The sequence below is a fragment of the Tachypleus tridentatus genome, chromosome 6 (assembly GCF_004210375.1).
Source record: "Tachypleus tridentatus isolate NWPU-2018 chromosome 6, ASM421037v1, whole genome shotgun sequence".
NCBI lineage: Eukaryota > Metazoa > Arthropoda > Merostomata > Xiphosura > Limulidae > Tachypleus > Tachypleus tridentatus.
This window is the reverse complement of record NC_134830.1, coordinates 167,226,256-167,247,857: the sequence shown is the minus strand read 5'-3', so window position 1 is coordinate 167,247,857 and position 21,602 is coordinate 167,226,256. Positions and strand designations below refer to the sequence as shown.

The window sequence follows — 21,602 nt, the reverse complement described above, 5'->3', positions numbered from 1 at the left end:
TTTTAAAACTATGGTTTTAAAGTATAAAGTAAAGTATTACAGGTTCAATTAATTTGTTTTTATTGCTGCCATGTAGTGAAACATTGAACTGTCTCACCAGAAAGATCTAATATAACCAATTTTACCAAAATGCATGCAACAGTACCCCAAGTATAATTAATTTAGTACTATTACTGTCACATAAATTAAAACTGTATACTGACAGGATCCAAAGATAAGAAAACTATGTAAACAAATCTCATATTTACCTTGAATGGTTCCACCAGTCCAATCATTAGTGAACTTTCAAATTAGGAAGTAAATGTTTTATGTATTTTCCAGAAGCTTTATTCTTCTATAACATTTGAATATTTGATATTATTCACAGAAAAAAAATGAAAGAAAATCATTTTCAAGGGCATTTTTCTCAAGATATTTTTTTAAAGTCATACATGATGTTTTCAGTTAAAATATGCAGATTCAAGAAGAAATTTTGGTAGGAGGTAAGAGTATGTTTGGTAGTCTCCAAATCCCAGGCCAGTTTTCTTCAATGACATGCCTATTATTCATGTGCTTGAGTACTTGAATATCTGTGACCTTGTTCTGTGTCAAATTGTAATTATTCCATTCATTTATATTTTGTACTTCCACTGAGAAATTTAACTTAAAGTACAATTTTTGTGTATATTGTACATTTTTAATAATTTTTGTGATATACACATTGAAGATATATATATTTACAAATGTACTTTTACTAATCATTATTTTGGAGAATAGTCATGACCTTGTGCTAAGTGTCCTCAGCTAAGGATCTGAGAGTTCATGGTTTGTGCTTATCACTACAAAAATATTATATAATGACAGTTCATCACCCTTATATGACTGACAGTAAGCATGTATGTGCAATTAAATGTTATCTATCTTTGAAAATCTGATAATTTTAGAACTGTTTTAATATATTCTAAGAATTATTAATTGTTTATTATATATTATTATTGTAGCTTTTGTGTAGCTTAATTTGATGCTTAATTTGATGTTTTTTTTTAAATAGGTGCGTTATGAAGATGGATCATCACTGTCCGTGGATTAATACATGTTGTGGTTACAAGAATCATGCTCACTTCACTTTCTTTTTGTTCTGTGCAGTGTGCGGTAGTTGTCATGCAACAGTGCTACTTGTTATTGGTCTGTACCGTGCCTTTCATTTGGTATGTGTATTCTTTATACTATGCTCATTAATATTGGCTACTTGACTTTCCTCTATTCAACCATTTTAAAATTAGAGCTGATTGAATTAATGAGTTCTTCATGTATCTTTGCACAAGTATTAAAAAAAAAATCCATTACAACACTATATCAGAAGGCAAGTGATCTAAAGCATGTGGCCAGTAAATTATGTCACTAAAATGAGATGAACAATTATTTCTTCTAAACAATAAATATCAGAAATATTTTATTATTAATATCTTTGTAGTTTTTGACAAACTCTCTTTTAGACTAGGCAAATTAAAGATAGAGGATTAGTTTGCAAATCATATACTAATGATTTGTTGCAATTCATATTGAATAAAGTTATTCTAATAAAATCCATTCCCTCTTTAATTTTCATTTGTAGTAAATGTCTTAAAATGTTGTTTTTTTCAGAATGTTCACTTTTATTAATAATTTAAGATAAATTATATGCTTAACCTTTTATTACACTTCAAAGAACAAAGTTGTAACATATAACCTTTAGCAAAGTATAAGCATTGTTATAAATAATTTCCCTCACTTCTTAGTCCATTATTATGTAATTTGGATACAAATAGGAGAAATACTTTAAGCTTATACAAATGAATAAACATTTGTCAGAGGTTGATTTACATAATTACTGTTCATTCCTTTATAGAATATGGACAGAAAGGATATACTGATACTGATGTTTCACGATAAATATTAAGATTACTGATGCTCAATCACTTTTCTTAAAGAAGTGTTTTTAAAACATCTTTTTTAAACAGCTTTATTTGGAAATGTTTTTAAGTTTTTAAAATTGTATCAATATTTTTACAGTCATGGTGATACAGCTAGGTGATCCCATTCAATATATTTCCTTTAGGCTCTTATACCAACACTCACTACACTTTATAAGGTTTCATGGCAACCCCTCACCCCCATACACTCCTGTCACTAAAACTGTCATCAGCAGACAGTAATCAAACTATTCTATCTAGATATATACACTCTGGTTTTTATGATTCCTTATATCTTGAGAAATCAAGTTGAAGTAATAATCAATTTTGCAGAAAAAAAGTGTTGTAGGATATTGTCCCTTTAATGTACCTGTACCTGTTGTTAATGGCACTGGTGCCATATTCACCAGTGCTTTAACCTGCATATGTTATTCATTCAACCTGCCAGCATCACATCAGAATATTAAAAAAGAAAATTAGATCTGGTTCCATGTTTTCTCTCAATGATTATGTGCCTGTTATCAAGCTATAAATCAAAGTATGACTCATTTCTAGGAAGAATGCTACTCTGCATCATTGATCCACTAGTCTCATAAGGTGTCTAACATACAGGACAATCCTGTGAAACTGTTTATATGTGTTTGTGTACTAAAACAGCATCAAGTTTCAAGGATTACCCTGTGATTTTGGTGAGCCAAAATTATAGACAGTGGTCATTTGCTTATGTGTTTGTATATGGTTTGCTTCATGTTGATAACTATAAAATTGATTTGGAAAGTGTATCACATTCAACTAATAATATTTTGAGATGCATGTAGTTCATTCTCAGCAGGTTGCTGTTTTAGGCTGATATTAATTTTCCATAAATTCATTTACCTTCTCTCACACTAATTTTATCCTGGTGCAAAGTTCTCTTCTTTGCCTGTCTGAGCATTGCTATAAATTTTATTTCACTTGCTTCAGTCTTTATACCCCACTGTATCACTTCTAGTGATTTTAATATTGTAACTCTTTTCACCTACATCAATGCACCTTCTATATCTGAATAATATATAAGCTCCCCATTATTCTTTTTATTCACTCTATCCTGATGGAAATAATTACAGAAACAATTTCAAGTGTTTACTGCACATTTTGTGTAAGATTACTTATCTTTTTTATTCTTGTAGGGCTTGATTTTATTATTTATGTTTCTGATTTACAATTTAAAAAGTTTTTGAATATGAATACTCATGTACGTGTCACAGATATGGAATTGCCTGATGCCCCTTCCCAACCAACTTGCAAGCCTAATGATGCAGAGGACATACCGTTCTTTAAATGCAGAGAAGTAGTCTTACTTGCAGTCTGATGCTATTTCTCCTTCTGGCTCTGAAGCTGAGTTGATGGGAGATCAAGAGCAGACTAGTGGGAATTTTTACTCTTATTTTTCCAGCACCTTTTCTTTTGAACCTTGGATGAACATTCTGCCCCCTGCACCATTTTTGCAACTAGTATGCCATTTTTGTAATGTTTTGGTTATTTTTCCTGTGGCTTTTAAATCTTCACTTTCTTTATTGTGAGAAGTTACTTTATCTGATTCCCTCATCCTTCAATTTTTTGCAGATATTACCATGTATGCAACAAGATTTGCAGATTAGTTGAGAAAGAGTGCATGCCTTAACTTTCATTGCTTGAAGAACACTTTTTTTGGACTCTCAGAAGTTAGACACTCTACTTCCTATTGGAACTTTAGACAAGGCACCACTGTTCGTTTTAATCATTCTCAGTATTTCATAATTCACAACAGTTTGCATTTTTTGTCATAGTTGTAACTGTTATTTGAAGCCTATCATAGATCTACTGTTCAAATTTTGGAGGATCTTATTCGTTAAATGAATTCCACTTTGGTCAGATTAGCAGTTTCTGCTCTCTCCTTGGTATCTGGGTTGGTTTGTTTCTGGGATCTTTTCGAGAGATTTTCCTTCCTACATCAGTCCTTGGAGATATCAGAGAAGCTTCTTTTCTCAGACAGTCTAGAATAGATGTGGCTTGTCATCATTATTCACTTTCTGCACTGGCTTCTCAAACTTCCCAAAGTTCTTCTAATGATGGCTTACTGCATCTCCTGTTCGAGTTTCCAAATTTCATACTTTGGTACCATGATGTGCTGAAACACAAGGGCAATTTCAGCATTACCAGCATTGATCACAATTTTGAGATCTCATCTCTGAGGGTTCATATCTGTACAGAAGACATTCACCATGGATCAGTGGTTCATTCAAGTTCTCAGGAGCAGATGGTCATTCAGTTCATGTCTCCTTCTCTTCTGTATCTGGCTTTCCACTTCCGAAGAACCCTCTTATTACCAACCATCAAGCACAAACCAACTAGGATCTCCTGCACAAAGAGGCTTTAGAACGTGTTACCTCCTCTCTCAAGGTTTTTTATTCTTGGCAATTTGTAATGCTGATTATACTGGTCATAGACCTTTCTCATCTCTGTCACTTTCTACATCTTCCTTGGTTTACAATGGAGTAATTTCTTTCCCTTTGGTGGTTCTTTTCATCTGGAGTGTGGATGACAGAATTCATTACAGACACCTGTCTTCATATCCTATATGCTGGTTCTTCAAGGTGTTATTGTGCATGACAATCACGTTTTTCAGTTTCCTACTCTACCACTTGCTCTTGCATTTGCTTCATACATTTGTTTGGAAAATAATCAGTTTCTTCACATCATTTCCATTCCCCCAGCATTTACACTCACCATTACATGAATGAATGGCTTCTTCTCACCCTTCCTGCCATTTGGCAGAACTTCACACTCAAACTTTGTTATCAAAAGCTGTGAGAATTGTGCCTCTTATCAAAAAGGAGAAATTTGTTCCTACTTCTACACAACACCTCATCAACGTAAGGATGGTTTTCAGTTCCAGACTAAGCCAGGGTTAACCTTTTCTATGCCTTCAGATCATGGAATAGCTAGTTCTCAAAATCTGGTTATCTCCACCACCACCAGTAGATCAAAGACCATGTCATCGCATTTGTTGACTTGCATTAAAGATTTTATTGAACTGCTATTTTATAAACTTATGTCAATAAGTTTAGTATAAAGTTAAAACTTATGGTTCAAATGTTAGTATTATATGTTAGTTCATTTCTTAACTTTCAAGTAAATTTAAAAAAAACACATCTGCATATGAAATTTTGTGTATCACATGGATGTTGAATGAAGCATTGGTTCAAATTATGTTTTTATGTCCAAATACAAGGTCTATAGTTTCATCTGAATTAGGAACTCAAGTTACTAATACTGATAAGACAGAGTATTAAATAAAAAGTTCCTATCTTTTCTACATGTCGAGATATTGCTTACATTCTGAAACACACACAGTGGCCCTTCCTATCTCTTTCCATTTTTAGAAACAATGCATTATATACATGTACTTCTCTCTATGTCATGTGAATCAAATGAAAGCTCAGGCTGTCCCTCTTGTGGATTTCTCAACCATTTTGAAGTATTATGACATCAACCTGTTCTTCCAAACCACAATTTCAAGTTGGTAAGATGAGTCTTTGGTTGCTCAAAATGTTATATTTTTTTATACCCAAATACAGCTTAGTTACTTAGTTTGATATTGATTAGTGGAATTCTCTGGTATTCATGTAATAATTTATGATTTTGGTTATTTGAAATGCATATATATAACCTTTAAAACTTTTGTTTCATGTCTTCCACATGCAAGATTTGATAAATTTGGCAACATATGGCAAGCAGCAAGTGCACATTTCATAACTAGGAAAAATAATAGTTTGCTATGCTTCTTTATTTACTGTTCTATGTTTTAAAAAAATAACTTTAAGAAATTATTTAAAAAGAACAATAATGTATATACATATGTAATATATTACTGTATTTTACACTAAAAAACAGTCAAGACAGGTTATTTTGTAAAGGCCAGTTTTATATTTTTGGGCACAGTAACATGAATGTATATCTCAATGCTAGCCAGGCATGACTGGAATATCAGTATTATAACAAATAATGAATATTTAAAAATGTATAATGTTATCAGATTTAAGTTATTTAGACTAAACATTTCCATCTTTGTGTTATAATCATTTTAGAATGAATAAAGCATAATTTATATTTATTTCCCATTTTTTATGGTGGTTACAAGGTTGGTCAGATTGAAAGACATCATATAGTTAGGGTAGAGGAAATAGACAAAATATAAAGTTTTACCAAAAACAAACATTTGAGATGTATTTTAAATGATTCAGTGAGTTTTACAAATATGATTCATTCTGTTCCTGCTTTAGGGTGGTCCTTACTTGCAGGTAAAATTTGAAATAAAAAATTCTAAAGCTCTCACCTCCTAATTTTGTTACAATGTGCAAAAGAAAAGTAAACTTCAAACTTCATATCCATTACTTAGAAGTTTGAGGTTTGAAGTTTTATATTTTAGTGCCCTAGCACCATATTTAGTACTTGATACAAAACATGTTTATTTTGTAGCTATTATAAATGGTTTATGTAAAGTATATTATTTTATTGCATGTACAATAATTATGTGGTTCTGTAATTGTTTAATATTTGCTGTTAGAAAAGCATCTGATATGATCATACACAACTTGAAAGAGAAATTATTTCTGTTCTTTCTTTCGTTGTTTCGATGACACTTTATTTCTCAATAAGGGACACAACTCTTTCAGCATTGTTTTTCCCCTATTCAAGTGTTGAGCTGTCTATAATGCCTCACTGTAGTCTTCTCTGATCTTCTATGACTTTGCAGGTGTAACCACAAGGTACAATTTCAATATGATACATAAACTCTTCTCACATCTAGCTAACTTTATTGATTCAGTTCTACCCTCTTTATGCAAAATTTTTTGCTTGCCACTGGTGTTGAGGCTCCCACTTAATCTTGCATTTTTTTTATATTAAATTGTGTTGTTGTGTGAGACAGCCCTCCACCAATAAGAGTGCGGCACTGCCTCATAGCACAGTTCACTCTCTCAATGGTAACCATTCAGTCATTACTTTTCGATTTGGCACCTGTGTGTTACAACGTCTTTTCGCTCACAAGATATTTCTCAACATCAACATTTAACTGACGTAGCTATAAAATTAACTGTTGTGAAAACATTTTTTTCTTTTTGTTTTCAAACAATTCTGTCACTGATGATTTTGTAGCATTTATTTTCACAAAATATGTTGCACAGACACAATCATTTTAACTCTGTCTAGTGTTGAACATCTAGACTTTGTTCACACCAGATATATTACTACAATGGTGTTGGTTGATGAGTCTTTATAACCATTGATAGTCTTTTTATCCAGGACTTTGAATAACCAAGGTTGATGTCTTTAATACTTATCTTCACATCCCATCTCCCCAGTGTCTAGGTCTGTACATCACAGTCAAGTGTATAAGTTCTGGACTATTCCTTTTGACCTAGCATTGACCACCATTTTGTTGTTGTTTATGTAAAATTATCTTTGATTATCACATTCACTGCCTGAGGTTAAGATTCCACCATCATGTGGATGGGTGACTTCTTTTACCTCCACTTCAATGTGGCTCCTCCAACCACACTCTTCACCTTCTTCAGGTGGTGGCTTGCTTAGGTCAACTGAACAAGCTAGTGAAGTCTCATCTTAAACCTGCTAATTATGTGGTTCATTTGGATGTGCTCTTCATTTTTGTCTCATTAGGATACAGCCTTCTCTTTTGTATTTGTGGGCTGTGGAAGGTTTGGTTTTTACAGATCTATCCTATCATTCTCTTCCTGTGTGAAATGTTCTCTCTCTGTTGGATTCTTTGGCTTCCTTGGAACCCCATACAGGTCTTATGCTACATTTCTATAGTTGTTGTAATTTTTATTGTTAAAACTGTCAACAATACCTTGCAATGACCACACCAACTTTACTGTACATGATTGGTATTGGGCTAATTTTGTGCAATAATAATTTGGAAATTGCAATTGTGACACAATCAATTAAACAGTAATATTATGTTGTCGTTTTATTTATTTTTAGCTTGTACAATCTGCAAAGTTGGATTGAAAATTATTGCCCTAATATTCACACATAAAATTTTGTACCTACAATAAAGTAGATTTTACTTGCCTATTTTTGAAAAATGTTGAACTTGAAAGATGTACATACAAGTGTGAATGCTGGTAGGCTTGGAGTCGTACATAAAAAGGTTACAAAGTAGCATTTTGATTGAAAGCAATAGTTATCTTTATGAAAGTTCAAATAATCACCATATTTAAATTTTATATACCAGTTCCATTACATTGATACAAAAAATTTGAACACTGGACAAGGTGATGTTATTCTTATCAATGAAAGTGTATTTACTTTGAATAATTGGGCTTTCTTAGTGATGACATTTGCCTCTCAGTGTGGATGCCTGTCAGAAAAGGTTTTGTACTTTCAGAGTGGTGTGTGAGACACTTCAACATGCTACTTTGTCCATAAATACCTATAGGCAGCTGGTTTTGGGGTGGCTCCCCAGAGTTACTTGGCTGATGTTGTTGGACTAGAGTCAAACAAGTACCGGTATTGGGAATTCTCAGTGGAGAATTTTTTCTGATGCTTGGTGCCAGGCTGTTGCCCACCATTTATCTAAACCTGGGAAAAATCTCAAGAATCTTTCTAACTGTTGTCTAGTTGCTTTGACTAGCTGTCTTTGTAAGGTCTTAGATGGGATGGTTAATGCTCATCATGTGTGGTTCCTTGAGTCAAACAACCTTTTCTCACCCACCCAGTGTAGGTTCCATCAACAGGGCTCAAAGCTGATTCAGCTTGAAACATCTATCAGGGAAGACTTGAGGAATCAAAAGGAAATATCTTTTTGGCATGTTTTTTTGACATTGAGAAGGCTTACAACACTGTGTGGAGGTATGACATTTTGCAGGACATCAACTCCTATAGGATGCATGACCATTTATCCATTTTTATTCAGAACTTTTACTGGATAGGTGATTATGAGTTTGTATGAGTTCAACTCTTTCCCGTTCTTTTAGACAGGAACTTGGAACCTCTCAGAGCTGTTTTAAGCATAACACTTTTCAGTTTCAAGATTAATGCTATCACTACAACTTCCTTCTACTGTTGAAAATGGGCTTTGTGTCAACAATTTCCACATCACATGTTAATCATTGAATGATGGTGCATTTACTCCTGTATATCTCCCTTCCATTCTCATCTTTAATCCAGTTCAGATCCCATTTATTTACTTTGTCCAGTTAATGTGGTCAAACCTTCTAAATTTGTCTCATTGATTTAATTTAATATTATTACATCACAATACTCTCTGGTTTGTGGAATACTCTACTAGCATCACACAATAATATTTCAGTCACCAATTCATAACTTTGAACTACTCAGTGTGGGTAATTCATAAACAGTTACAAAAACAAATTTGCAATAAACTAAACTACTACTACTGAAAATAACTAAATTTAACATTTACATGATATAAACTTTCTAAATCATAACTCTTGCAACAATCTGAAACTGAAAGAATCATGTGTATCTCACAAAGGGCAAGTCCAAAACTACCTATATAAGCCCTTTTCAGGAAGTACTCAGAGAAGCCATAGAATGCAATACCCTATACCTTGAAACATAACAGGGACGTACTTATGAGAAACTACACTTCATTTATACCAGGGTACACACTTTGTCCAGAAAAAAAGGGAAAAGAATTGTTATTTCAGTTGAGTGTTATTTCATCAAAATATATGGTAGTGTGTATGAAGTTCTAGACCTCTGTTGAGGTATAAATATGTGCAGAGCATTTAGTTCAAAAGTTAAATCTGTACTGTATAATTCTGAATGTATCCAGAAGAGCTTATAATAGTGGTGAATTTTAAAGTAAAATTATCACAGATTTTACTGTAATAACAGAGCAGAGAAAAATATGTATTGTCAAACAATGTTTTGAAACAACTGAACCAGTCTGTGTGGACTTTGACAAAAATGAGAGGCAATTCTTTAAAGTTATGGATGGAACTATGATAACAAACAGTGCAACAGACATTTGTAAAATGTTTGACTTATTTTAATATATTATTTTAAAACAAATGGACTGTGTGCTGTTTGTTTATTGTTGAAGTTTATAGCCAGCTACTGAAAAGAATTTGGCCCATACATAAAAACTGACACCCTCCACAACTTCATTATTGGATGCTAGTTAGATGTGAGTGGAGGTTACATTATTACATCAGAAATTAATATTTTCCAATACTGAAAAAATATATTTTATAAATACCTCTTCTCATTCTTCCTTCCTACTTCTGGTGCATCTTACTTTCTTACATAGTGTTAAAGTGATGGTTAAACAATCAATATGGAGAGATTGAGTGCAGTAGGAGGCAGTATTATACTTCTATTGGTGAAGGGTTGTAACATGCTCATTTGCATGCTACAGTACAGCAGTATTGTGTTGAAACACAAGATTAGGTGTGAGCCTCAATAACAGTGGCAAAGGAACATTGTGCATGTAGAGGGTAGCTAGGTGTTAGAGGAGGTATCTTTCAGAAATACATTTTTATTGTTGGAAAATGTTAACTTCAATCTACCTTGATGTTATTCAGTATGAATAGAATTTGGTGTGAATTACTTGTATATGTGGGTACAAAATGAGGGTATGAGAGTATTGCAAGCTAAAACTTCTAAAATATGAACTAAATGTGCTTGTTTAACATATGTACAAAATAATTTTCATGCATATGAATTGTTACTTCTTATTAGTTAGGCCCAGCATGACCAGGTGGTTAAGGCACTCAACTTGTAATCAGAGGGTCGTGGTTTCAAATCTCCATCACGCCAAACATGCTCCCCCTTTCAGCTATGATGGTCAATTGCACTATTCATTGGTAAAAGAATAGTCCAAGAGTTGGCAGTGGGTGGTGATGACTAGCTGTCTTCCCTTTAGTCTTGTACTGCTAAAATAGGGATGGCTAGTGTAGATAGCCCTCCTGTAGCTTTGCATGAAATTCAAAACAAACCAATCTTTTTAGTTAATAGTATTTATGTATGTCATAATGTTTCCTCTTCCAAAACAAAATATAAAATACCTATAGTTAAGAATTCCTTATTGAAGCCTATTATTATATTTTTATATGAATAACTGATGTAATTTAAATTTAAAGTTGTGAACAAAAGTTTACTTTTTCTGAAGATGAATGTACATCGAGTTTGCTATTAAGGAACTTAATAAGACACTTTGTTTTTATCAATAGAGTTGGTACTTCTATTATGGGGATCGTGAGCATCTTGTATATCTGACACTGTATCCTCTGGTTTGCACAGTTTTCAGTTTGGGATTAGCAATTGGGGTTGTCATTGCTGTTGGGGGGCCTTTTGTTATTCAGGTGAGTGAGTTTTAATTATTGACATCTGTGTTTTTGTTTAACTGAAATTATTTTTTATGACCAAGAAAATACAAAGTGCACTTTATTACAACCATTCTTTAAGTGTTTGTATTTAGACTGTTAGATTTCTTTCAGTATTATAGTAACTACATAGCTGTTTTATTTTTGAAAATTAGATTTATCTCACTAATGAAAGATACCATATTTATACTTTTTATTTCACTTGCTAAAATTGTAATTGAAATATTTTAATAATGAATATCTCTCAAACTTTGTTAAGCTTAAAATATTCAATGTAGATATATACAACAGAAATGTGGCACATACTTAAACCATTCTGATCTAGAAGAAGTTACAGATTTAAAGTAAAGTTAGAATGTAAGTTTAGGTAACAACAATATATGTAAACATGCAAATGTTCTTTTTCAGATGAAAATAATCTTAAAAAATGAAACAAGTATAGAGAACTGGATTGTGACTAAAGTAAGTATTGTAGGGTTTGACAAAAAATATTTTCATGATAAGTGTTTTAATTTTAAAACTAATGATATTTTTTCATAGCTAGCTCTAGGGTCATCATAGATATTCCATGAATATGTACACTAGTTTTAAGATTGTTCATGCAACTGTAAGTGAAAGGCAGTTAATGTGACATTATCTGTGTTCCATAAAATACAAATAGCTACAAAATGTGAAAAGAATTGAAACAATTAATAAAAATATTACTGGCATACATATAAATGAAACAAATGGTGCATTTGCTACATTTTGGCCATATGGCTTTTTTTAGTCCTAAAACATTTGTTTCTCTTATCTATCACTATGGTGTCAGAGGCATTTGGATCATACTTCAAAGTTGAATTTCAATAATGTTATGCCATTAAATTAATTTTAAATTTATGTAACTCTAATAAAGAAAAAAGTTCATGTGTATAGTTCCATAAACGAATCTGTAACCAGTTTTATAATTGTAACAACAAACATAGTTTGCCTAAGTGTAAGGTTAAGCTTTTATATTCAGTCTTACTTGCAACAGGCTTGGTTAGTGTATTCTGACTTGTACTCAGTGGGTTGCAAGACATCAAATATGGTCAACCATTTGTCTGTGGAGGTATATTATAATTTCATGGTCAAACCTGTTTCTTGTTGGAAAAAAAATTACCCTAAGAGTTGATGATGGGTTATGTTAACCAGCTGCATTCCCTCTGATCCATCATTTCAAAAATTAAGACAGTTCACATTAATGAGCCCTCAAATAGATCTATATGAAAATGTTGAAGGGACTTAGCAAATGTAATGTTGTTTTACAGATTAATATTTTGCATTTTCTGTAATTCTGATGAAAAGAAAAATGTTTGCTTATTTGTATACTTACAAAATTATTTTTTGAAACTAATTATTACAAAATCATTACCCTAATTCTAATATAAAGTAACATGAATAAAATTAATGAAAATTACACTTTATGAACTATATCCACTTCACACCTGTACAGTTGTTAGGGAAGGTGCACCAGTGTGCAAAAGAAAGTTGTAGTGGTACGTGATGAACTAAGGAAAAGGCCTAGTTTATTAACTAGAGTATGTAAACTTGGGGAGACAATATGAAGTGTAGAAGGTGGTAGATCTTATATATTGTGTCATTAGGTGTAAATGTTTGTTTTGAATTTCATGCAAAGCTACTCAAGGGTTATCTGTGCCATTAGGTGTAAAAGAGAATTTGATGTCTCCATGAAGCACATTATATCTATTCACCTTAGCTAAATTCCTATTATATATTTTCATGCCATCATCTTATTTTCATTCTTTGATAGATTAGATTGTTTAGGCAAAGTTTCATCATCTTATTTTTGTGTTTAAGTTGTATTTTTTACTAGAGTTCATAGTCAATACTGTAGTGGTGCATTTGCTTGAATTTAATAAATGCTTTCAAATATACAACCATGATATTTTTTAAAAGACTTTATTCTCTTATGTACTTTTGAAAGTGAGTTTTCTATGGCAAGTTTTTTTTGTTTTTTGGAAAATCACAAATTTGCAAATATGTGACTTTTTTGATAAATATCCCTTATAATTGTGTAACAGAATAATCAGAACAAATGTGGAAGATTGTATTATTTAGCTGAATTGAAATTTTGAAAAAACTAGATTAGACATTGGAGAGATTTTTTCTTTTTTCTGATTTTACAGGCAATGTCTCGTGCCAGGCCAGAAAAGCAAAAATTTATTTATCCATATAATTTAGGATGGTGGCAAAACCTACAAGAAGTTTTTCCCTATCCAAAAGGCGATGGTTTGACTTGGCCAGTTGTTAAAGGCTGTAGTCAGTATACCTTAACTGTAAGTATGTAAGCACTTTAATTATATACTTTCCAACCCAGTGGTAAGTTTACTGTCACCTCTGATCTCGCATTAATAAAATTAATAAATGATAATACATCATATCTGAAACACAGGCACTTCAAACACTTGATACTGTAATTATCTGATGTTTCAAAATAAAAATTTAACTTCATGGTGAGTTTTTGGTTTATAGTACAATGAAGACCACCACACAACATAGCTATTTACTGCACCATTACACACAACCTGTATATCTGAAAGCCAGCTTCATATACAATACAAAACCTTGTCTCACATAAATAGTTATTATTGTTAAGTGCTGCTCCCTTAATGCAAAACATTTTTCACATGCCACAAGAATTTAACTTCTGTGTTGTACCCCACATTAAACATATTCAACTGTCCTTTGCATGTAAATCATCATGGGGCAACCCTCCACTAGTAGGAGTGCAACACACCCTTCTGGAGCATATGACTCCCTCTATTCAATTCTACCAAACTACCACCTTTCATTTGACAGTGTTATCAAGAATGTTTTTCTTGTGCTGTTTTCCTGTATGATTTTTTTTATTTTAATTTCATATGATGTGGAGATATTTTCAATTTTTTTCCTGCTTCATATTATCAGGTTTATGTATTAGCTTTATTGTTCTCAAACAAAGTTTATATTTCTACTTCAAAAATGTTATCATTTACTTCCAGCACAGTTATCCAGTTGGTGGTACTTGCCTGAGGAATTGAACTTAAATACATCAAGACATTGATTGTTATATGAGTTGACCTTTGTGAATCTTGTTTGGTGGCCCATGCATTTTGAATTTGGTTTACCAACTTTGGATAGATAAGCTGTTGTATTGATTTTTGAATATATTTTATATTAATATTAGTTGTAGTTAGTTGGTTTCAATAGCATACTTTTAATTAAGTTTGTACCTATTTCTCATATGGTTAGGGAGTTTCAAATGAAGTTTAGTAATATCCTTTGTATTACACATTAGATGAGACTTAACATGTATTTTTGTTATTTTAGACTTACCTATCGTTCATCTTATGGTAAATAAAAATTTGGTTTAAATATATTGTTTCTTCAACAAATACCATCCACTACATTTTTATTGCTAATATATACTTACTTATAATTACTTTTCATTTTCAAATCTGAGCAGATGAATGTGATACAAAAAATAATCATTCTGTTTAGTGTAGAGCAGTGGTTTCTGGTGGTTTAGATGATATATCCTCCAGTCTGATGCTCCATCTCTGTACATGTCTAATGGAGAGAATAGTTTAACTTCAGAGGAAGCCTTCAAAAATGCAGCTCACCCCTCCAATTGGGATTCCTCATCTTACCCCCCCCCTCCTCATTGAATGTTGGTTCCAAATGTTAGGTTTTAGATTAAAAGCAGGACCAATCAATGTGAAGATGTCTCTGTTCCCTCATTTATTTGGCCTCATGCTCATTGCTAACATATTGTGGGTCATAGTAGATAAACATGTGGGTTGGTATCTTTCTTCCTCTTATGCTACCCCTTGAAGATTTCCATATACCAAGAATGCTACTATATTAAGGATGGTTCATTTATGATTTCTTTTGAGTGGGATATTCTACAATATAGTTACATCTTTGTTATTCCAATCATCCATATGTTGGGTTCTTGGATCAGTCAAACATTTTATCACTTTGCTATTATGTGTCCTGTTCACAGATTTGTGGGTATGATCCTTCCAGTTTGCTAAACTTCAGGTGAAGATGGTATGGATCCTCTCTCTTATCATCATGTGGTTATTGGTTCCCATGGCTTGGTTTTGGATTGCAATTGACTTGCTGACAGAATGATCCTCATCCTATGCCCTTTATGGATGTTAGTTCCCAGAGGCTAGGTTTTGGATGCAGATGACTTACAATGTATAGTCCATTTCACCCTACCTATTCTACACCTTGAGGCACTTTTTTTTTTTAAACTCTCAATCACACTACTGTCATCTATGGGATTGAGATTCAGATACTGAGCAGCATAGGTCCAACCTTTGTTCTCAATTTTTCTGCCCGTGTGTGCATCACCTCTTTCCACACTGTGTGGAATATATCTGGTTTAAAAGTAATGCAGTCTTCCATACATGAACCTTTACTTTAAGAATCTCCCCTTCTAGGGTATTCTTTGGATACTTTCAAAATATGCTTCTTTCTTGCACATGCATTGGTCCTTCCACCTATTAAATGAGGGATTCCATCTATTTATGTAAGAAGAGATAATGTACCATTATCAAAAGTTGTAATTTTTCTTTACTAAAAATGTATTTCTGATAGGTACTTACCTCCTCTCAAACTTCCCACCTTTCCTCTATACTAAAAACTGATGCTTCCAGTTTCTGCTAAAACTTAAAGCAATAGTTTGGTAGAATTGCATAGAGAGAGTTACATGGATCAGAAGAGTGTGTCACACTCCTGATGGTAGAATGCTGCCACATGATTTACATGCAAGATGTAACTGAAATATATTGATCATATAGAAGTTTAAGAGTTGTGGCATGCAAAGTAAATGTTATATAGAGGTCAGCATAGAATGAAAATAGCTATTTATGTGAAAAGAGTTGCTATTGAAAATACATTATTATTACAGGAAAATTATAATTTGAATACATATGCTATAATAGGTTTAGTTTACCCTGGTTTTCACCACTGTATAAACTAGGACTAGACAGTGGTAATGGCCAAAATAAACCAAATAAGAGCCAGGGAAAAGTTTAGCATAAGAAATGAATATAGAAGTAATTATAAGAGTAGGCTTAATTGTTACTGTTGTAATGCTAGAAGTATAAGAAATAAAATAGATGACTTCAGAGCTCTGGTAGGAATGGAAGATTTTAATACAATGCAAATAACTTAAACATGATTAAACGTACATGGTCTTGATGACAGAAATTTCTTGGAAATTCAGAGTTATAAGCTATTTAATTAGAGATAGAGTACTAAGCAGAAGGGTAGGAGTGACCTTATGTTGAGAATATCAAAGATAACAACGAGATTGAATCCATTTAATTCCTGCTAATTTAGATTTATTATTAACTTGAAATATAGAAATAATCAAGAGGTTAGAAATTGGAGAACATATGGATGCAAGTGAACATTATTCTATTAGTTCTAATGTTTTGCTGGATATGGAGATACAAAATCATAATATTTTAATTACAAAATTCAAAAAAGTAAATTTATAAGGGATGTGACAAAAATTATCAGTTGTGAATTGGACAGCTGAGTTATTTGTAGACTCTGATCAGATGTGGAGGTAAAAGTTTAAAGATAGATTTTTAAATGTTTAAGGTAAACATATTCCTTATTGAAAGAAGAGGTTAGCTGAAATAAAAAAGATTATCTCATAGAGCATACAAGATAAATTTAAAGAAAAGCATCAAGAAATTTAAACTGATTGGTATGAGAAGAGACACAGAAGATGAAAAAGGTTGGTGAAACAGGAAATTAGGACATTAAAAAGGATGTATAAGAAAAGTGTAGCTGAACATGTAAAAATTAACTGTAAGGATTTCTTTATAAATATATTAAGAGTGAACAAAATGTTAGAATGAGGGTAGGACTCTTGAAGGATAATAAAGGAATTCTCATATATAATGATTATGAGATGGCTTAGTTATTAAATTTTCCTTTTTCTTCAGTTTTTAGTAACAAAGATTTGAGTAGTATTCCACATCTTAAACAGTTGACAGATAGAAACAAAATTGTACATTAATTCTGAGCTCACAAAGAAAAATTTGGAAATTTAGAGGGCAAAAGGCTCCTGGACCAGATAATACTTCCCCAATTGTATTGAAGGATATTAAGGGATCTTGGTTTAATAGTTGATCAGTCTCTAAAGCCATCCAAGCAGTGTGCTGTTGCTAGTGGTAGAACAAGTAGAATTGTATGCTGTATGAACAGAAATATTAAATACAAGATTAAAGAGGTTATAATTTCATTGTATAGGTCACGGGATTGGCTATGTTTCAAGTATTATGTTCATTTTTGGGCTTCTTACCTTAAGAAGGGCATTGAATTGTTGGAAAGCATTCAGAAAAAGGTCAGAAGAGTTGAAATCTCTCATACTGTTTTCTCTTTAAAAAAAAAAAAGTTGAGCAGATATGATGGAGGTGTTTAAAACTGTTATATTTTTGATGCATCATCTTTTTTCCCATCTTTCATGATGAAAATGGTAAGAGGCCCAGCATGGCCAGTGTGTAAAGTGTTTGACTCATAATCCGAGGGCTGAGGATTCGAATGCTGGTGGCACCAAACATGCTCACCCTCCCAGCCATGGGGCGTTATAATGTGACAGTCAATCCCACTATTTGTTGGTAACAGAGTAGCCTAAGAGTTGGCAGTGGGTGGTGATGACTAGCTGCCTTCCCTCTAGTCTTACACTGCTAAATTAGGGATGGCTAGCGCAGATAGCCCTTGAGTAGCTTTGCGTGAAATTAAAAAAAAAAAAGTGGTAAGAGTAGGGGTTGCAAATATAAATTTTGTGACAATAAGAATTGTCTTCAGTTAAAACTGTTTTATTTTTTCAAACAGGTTGGTTGGACTTTGGAACAGGTTACCTTCAGTTGTTGTAGAGGAAAGTTCAAAAGAAAGATTTTCATATATGAATGGTATAAATTCGCTTTAAGATTTTTTAAAGTTCATTTATTAATGGTTTAGAGGATATGATGGCTGAAATGAACCAAAACATTATTTATTGTGTGTTAAGCTACTTTGTTGAAAGAAATAGTGCAATGAAATATTGTCTGATGTCTTGAAACTAATATAAAGCATTAATAATTAACTTGATCTTGTACATACAACTTATCTATGCCCTCTTATTAGTAGCTCATGTACGTGTATTGAAAAATGAAATTACGACCATTCCTTTCCTTAACATTGACATAAAAGGTTATCATTTGTGATGGTCTCATACCCCAAAATGTCTGGATTCTTAAGCAGAAATTAACTGCACAGGGAACTACTTCTGTAAAATAAATTAATATGAAAGAAAATTAGTTGAGTTCACTGAATATTTTTTCATGGCATACAAATAATAATACAAAAATCATTAATAATTTACAAGATAAAAAGCCTCACATGGTCTCACAACCATGCAGTAAGAAATCTTACAACTTTACAGTCTAGTGTAACTACACAAGGAAGAAATGGAGCTATGAAATAAACAGATCTCAAGAAAAAAAATAATCCCAAGTTTCAGATAATGTAAGAATTTTCATAGCTTCTTCATGAACTTGAAGATTTTAAAACAAAACAAGGAGATGGATCAATTTTATAGTTCTTAAATTGCTAACTTCAAAGTTTACTATCTTCAAAATGTTTGTTAGAAATAAGCCTCACGTGAGTTCAGTTTACAGATCTGTGGAATTATTTTTTTTTTATAACAAGTTGTAGCTGCACAAGAAATTTCATGATTTTCATCAGCTCAAAAAAAATTACAACAGAGGTTAAAAATTAGGACCAGCAGTTCAGATATTTTTTTCATTACTTTATTCAAAACAAATGTTAATAAATTTGCATCAAAAGAAAATTTAAAATCTCAGCATTTTATTTATAATCTTATTTTGAAGTTTATTTGAAAATGTTGATCACACACAGTTTGTCCCCTGTAAAAACCCAAAATACCAGACTGGAATGAATTGATCTAGAAGGTCTTTCAACACTGTTACAATTTTCTTTCACATATGGTTTTAGAAAAATTTTATTTACTAATAAAAAATAGTTTTCTTTATATTACAGATGGAACAGCTATTCCAAAAACAGGAAAAAAAAGCTCATGCCCGGCAGTATGCTGTAATAGAACAATATAGTGGATCATGGTTTCCTGTAACTAAAGGACTTCGAGTGTGTTTTAATATACCTTGTAGTGATGAACCTCGAATTCCACTGCATATAGGAGAAAAAGTGGCTGTAACTCGTTGGAAAAGGTGCAGAAAATATTAATATAAATGTACATATCTGTGTGGAATTAATTCTAACAAGATAAATCAATCATTATCATTTGAATTTATTTTCCAATAACTTATTTTCTCAAAAGTAAAATCCAGTTACAAAACAAGTTCATAACTAACAACCAACCAAGGGTTTAACAAAAGTTACAAGTCTAAATTGTTGTATGGTATTGCATCATAGCAGTTGTATCTTTTCTTACAGTTAATTGCAACTTCGTTCACTTTTCATATTCTGTGTAAATACAGAACTAATTTGTAGCCCTTCAAAATTAGTCTTGATATTTACGTAAATATTTACAAAAGGAAAACAATTAAAAAGAAAGAAAAAGTCCATTTTTTTACACTAGGATTCTAAAATGCAAAACAGATTATAAACATATAGAAAAAGCCAATTTGTCTCTTTGTGATCCAGTCAATGAAACAAGATTTATATATTAGAACTTTAAAATATAAGATGAGAAAAGGGAAAATTTTTAAATAAGGAAAGCTTTTCTAGTAAAGTATTTGTTTTATTCCTAAGTTCATTTTAAGAATTTTCTTTATGGTTTAATCAGTGGTTCCATACTTTATCACCTCACATCAACTGTTATGCAGGTGATCAGCATTGTAAACACCAAATGTCTGACTGAACATTAGACCTATAGGACATTAATTACAAATTCAGTGCCTTTAGCTTCACAGTAAAAAAAAAAATTATGATTCCACCTAAAGTAGTTCCTTCTCATCACATTGGTTATTTCAAATAAATATCTGAATATTGATGCTTTTAATTATCTTTTCTTGAAGTTGAACGTGCTTTTATCCAGCAGACTCCACCATAAGTAAGGCTTAACATCAGGAGCTCTGTGCTCACCTAAGAACTAACAAAAGTAATAACACTTTGCACTTGCCAAGAATTTCATTATATGCATATTGATCATTCTGAAGATATATCTTGTGGTATCATTCATAGTAAGAGTATGATATTTAAGTTAAAACTTATTATCTGTACTCTTACAGACGTATAGCCTACACAACATTACAAGTTTAGTAATATTGACTTTTGTGGCTATAATAGAAGTATAGGCCTAAACTAAAATCGTAAGTTAACTTCTGTTTAAGTCTATATCTTAGGTATAAGAAATAAACAAAGGCTGTTGTTTCAAAGAATTTCAGTTCTTGAAAAGAAGTGTTTTTCAGTTACATCAACTGAATCTGATCAACAGTTAGTAGTACAGGTGTACCAGTCCACATATTTAATCAAATTAATCTTTCTGTTAAGATTAAAATGAATCCATTAAAAGATAACTGAAAGTTTAAAAACTAATAGATAGTAATAAGTAAAAATAGTCAAAGCTCAAATCTGTTGTTGACTTTCCCATGTCCATCAACATTATTAACTTGAACTTTGGGTACTCCTTCTGTGTTTCAGAACAGAACTACATAATTTCAAAATGTATTCACAAAAATGGACGTTTTCTTGATGCATGTTTTCTGTGATGAACCATTTAATGGGTACAGAGAGTAACAGATGGATGGACATTTATTACATATATAATTGTATAATTTCGCAAAACACTCAGGATTTAAGCTATCAGTAAAACGTGTTTTTTGTTAAATAAAAATTTAATGGTTTCAGGATCTTGATTGAAAGCTCTCATTTCCTTTTTTTATTATCTATAAGTGTACAAACTCTTAACTTTTGTACTCAATTTTGTTTTTAGACATTGGCTATATGGAGAGAGAATACAGAACAATTCTGAAAGAAACTCAGGTTGGTTAATGTTTTTACAATAACATTTTTAGTGTGTACTGACTAATATGTAGTTTGTGATAAATTATTAATAGGTATGTTTTTAAAACTGTTTAGATAAAGATTTGAATAACTAATAAATACATTTTAAAATATTTTAAATACTATAATTTTTTTTTACAGTTATGAACAGAGTATTTTAATGTGTTATGTTAGATGTGAACAAAGGGAGCCAGTGGTA

General features: G+C 32.0%; 1 protein-coding gene across 2 annotated transcripts in view; it reads left to right on the top strand.

The window, feature by feature from the left end:
* Positions 1-21,602, top strand: part of LOC143254387 (palmitoyltransferase ZDHHC6-like) — a 53,263-nt gene that overhangs the window by 30,297 nt on the left and 1,364 nt on the right. For both annotated transcript variants that reach the window (XM_076509491.1, XM_076509492.1), the window contains exons 5-10: positions 1,031-1,187; positions 11,174-11,305; positions 11,735-11,788; positions 13,495-13,644; positions 19,418-19,605; positions 21,333-21,382. In XM_076509491.1, coding sequence (XP_076365606.1) covers positions 1,031-1,187; positions 11,174-11,305; positions 11,735-11,788; positions 13,495-13,644; positions 19,418-19,605; positions 21,333-21,382 — 731 coding nt within the window. The remainder of the gene's footprint in view (positions 1-1,030; positions 1,188-11,173; positions 11,306-11,734; positions 11,789-13,494; positions 13,645-19,417; positions 19,606-21,332; positions 21,383-21,602) is intronic.